Genomic DNA, 3183 nt, shown 5'->3' with positions numbered 1-3183 from the left:
CCTTTCAGCTATTAACGCTTGTTTCATAGCAATATCAAGTGATTTGTCATAGTAATTATTTTCATCCTTTAACATCAATCCTTAAATACCTTTACCCATTCGTTTCATATCGACTTCAAGTAAATCACTCATTGGTGCTTTATTCTTAGAACCTATATGATTTATTTGTGTTCCATTAGATTGGTTTTGAGTTACCTAAATCAGAACTCTCCCCTGCAACAACGCTAGTTGAATGAGTAGTAGGTTGCCAATCATTTCACTCACAGTCAAACTCTTGATAATCATCATCATTCAAATTAATAGTTTCCTTCATCTTGTTTATATTTGTATTTCTTTTCTTGGCACTTTTAACAATATCTTCATTTGCTCTATCTTGACCATATATAAAATATAGTTTATCATAATGTTTGATGGAAATTTGCATTCACTTCTTTGCATTTGGTCTTACCTACATAAAAAAAATAGATGCATATATCATATATGTTAATTTAATTATATAATTTTCTTTCTTTAAGTTGTGAGTAGTTTCATAGATAAATACACAAAAAATTAATAGCCTCATAAAAATCTAGTCCCAAGATATTAGTTATTTGTATAAATTTTTCAGATGAAAGAAGCATATATTATGTGTAAATTTGACTCCTTGTGAAGAATTATAACCATTTAGAATCACAAGGCAAAATAATTTCATACTACAAAATTAATTTTACAAATAATTAAAGTTTGATGCAACTTTGTAATCTTAGTGAAAATGAATAAGGTTAACGAAAACAAATGCTATAAAGAATTATGTGCAAAAGAATCTATAAACCTTAGTAGCAACTTATCATGACATTAATTGCCTTAATTAAATTTACCCAAACTTTAGCGGTAAAGAGTTTGGTGTCTGGGTTCCATGAAAATCCACTTAAGTTATGAAAGAGATCATAGCAAACTCTAAAGTGATCCTTTAAAGTCTTCAGTCTATTCTTAAGATTATCTTTGCAAAAGTGGTTCCCAAATGAAGCTTTTAGAGTTACAAGAACGTTTTCATATGCACTTGTTGTAAAAGTACCATCAACTCTGTTTTCTTTGCTACATTTCTCAATCAAAGCATCAAGGAAAGCTGCATCCATTTCTTCAATCCATCTTAAATTGTCTTTGCTTGATGTGTCATCTTGGGATGCCATTTTCTTTGGCATTGACTGTCTTAACCTAAAAATCAAATACTAAAATATAAAAATCATCTTTTATAAAATAACTTTAATAGAATAATAATATAAAAAGTGTTAATAATGAATTCATCAATTAACCATAGATATTACCTTAAGAAATGATTCCTATAATACAAGTAATTTAATTAATTCTAGAAAATGATTATCATTATAAGTGAATGTTTCAACTACACATTTCAAAATATTAGCTTGACACATAATAGTCATAACATTCACATGATATTCACACATTACATTTAATTTTAAAAATAAAATGTCATTATCCTTGGTAAGGATGACAGGTTCAAATAAGTCTCATCTTTTCATTTGATAGTTAGCCCACATTTGAGCCACTATGTTATCCCCAAGAGATGCACATCGCCTGTAATCTTTATTTACTTCTTTTCTTTTCTCATTAGTGTCTTATAAATTATTATTTTGTAATTCTCGATCCACTTGAGAAATTAAATGTTGATCAGGATCTATACCCATCAAAAAGTTGTGGAATATAATGCATGTTAGGACAATGCCAACCATAACCTTTACGTCATAATATGGTTCTGTAACACTTACTATGATTGCAAATCCTTTTTCCATAACTCCAAAGGATCGTTCGATCACATTTCGTAATGAAGAATGACAGAGATTGAATAATTCATATGCACTTTCAGGTTTACGTCTAGCAAACTCCTTTAGATGGTATCTTAGGCCTCGATATGGAGTTATTAGAGCATGTTTAAGCATGAATTCAGCATCTCCAAGTTAAAATTTTTTCAAAAAAAAATCATATAGAAATAGTATACTTTAGATATCACCACTTTATTTAAACATGTCAAAGTTTTTTTTTAACAAATAAACATCTTAAAATTTTGAGCTTATCATCCCTTAATAGTGCACTTTTAAGTCAGATGCGGTGCCTTCCCATGTTAAAGTATATGTGAATCTCATATCAAAGCCACACGTAGTAAGTACATTCTGAGTTGACCATTCTTATCTACCACAAAATATAGATTGATAAGCTATTGGAACCTTGAGTCAGACATGTGTTCCATTAATGGCTCCAATATAATCCTACATATATAACTTAATTAAAAAGAAAAATTTTGTTGTGTATACTAATTATAATTGTCTACTTCAATGTACAACTAATCATACCTTAAAATATGGATAAAATCTATTGCTATGAGAAATCTCTGAGAGAATGGTTGTTCCGAAAGATTGTTGAAGAAACTCTTCTTCAAGTGAGATTACAGCTCTTAGAATAGCATGAAAATTACGACTGCTTATTCTATTTTTAACATTATGAGCTATAATATATAAGAATCTAGCTACTTACTCCTCAACTATGACATGTATAGTATCTTTCGGTTGCCCTTAATTTTTTACATAATTATAGAAGGGCATGTGGGCCCATTCGCAAAATATCACAATACCTATTAATTTTCCACAATTTTTGTAACAAAGTGGTTTGAATTGGTTCTCTTCCAATAATGTGATCACTTATGAATTTCTCAACTTTTTTTGCCAACACTTTTAGTAAATATAACGTGTACAGTATAACACATCATTGTTATTGTACAAAATTGCTTATCTCTCTTCCAATTTTCTTTGAGAACAGTTAATAAATGTCCTTGACTCTCAATAATACATATAAGTCCCTGATAACCTATAGGAACAACTAATATATACTCTTTATTTTCAACCATAAGATTGAGTATTTGGGATAACGAAAAATTATCAAAGAAAATATTTTCCATGTCGTGATGACAATTAAAATTATACAATCAAACAATTTTCAATCTTCATCACCAACGTATATTACATATCCAAACTACAAAAATAATCAAACCATAGTTAAAGCAAACAGTGAATGAAAAGTAATTTTTTTCTATATTTAATAGATTTTAAATTTAGATCATGCAATACTATTTTTAACAAAAGTCAAAACCTAACATTAACAACAATAGAATAAACAATGTACATATACAAA

The 3183-nt window shown here is 28.6% G+C and overlaps 1 protein-coding gene across 1 annotated transcript; it reads right to left on the bottom strand.

Annotated features, from left to right (window-relative positions):
• Positions 1–424: 424 nt before the first annotated feature.
• On the bottom strand, positions 425–1169 carry LOC107470526 (uncharacterized). The gene is made up of 2 exons (XM_016089926.1): positions 858–1169; positions 425–448 (listed from the first exon to the last, which is right to left on the bottom strand). Exons 1-2 carry the CDS (start codon positions 1167–1169, stop codon positions 425–427), a joined length of 336 nt encoding a protein of 111 aa, XP_015945412.1.
• Between the last annotated feature and the right edge of the window lie 2014 nt (positions 1170–3183).

Source organism: Arachis duranensis, chromosome 10 (assembly GCF_000817695.3).
Source record: "Arachis duranensis cultivar V14167 chromosome 10, aradu.V14167.gnm2.J7QH, whole genome shotgun sequence".
NCBI lineage: Eukaryota > Viridiplantae > Streptophyta > Magnoliopsida > Fabales > Fabaceae > Arachis > Arachis duranensis.
Note: the sequence above shows the minus strand (reverse complement) of the source record. Positions and strands in the feature narration are given on the sequence as shown.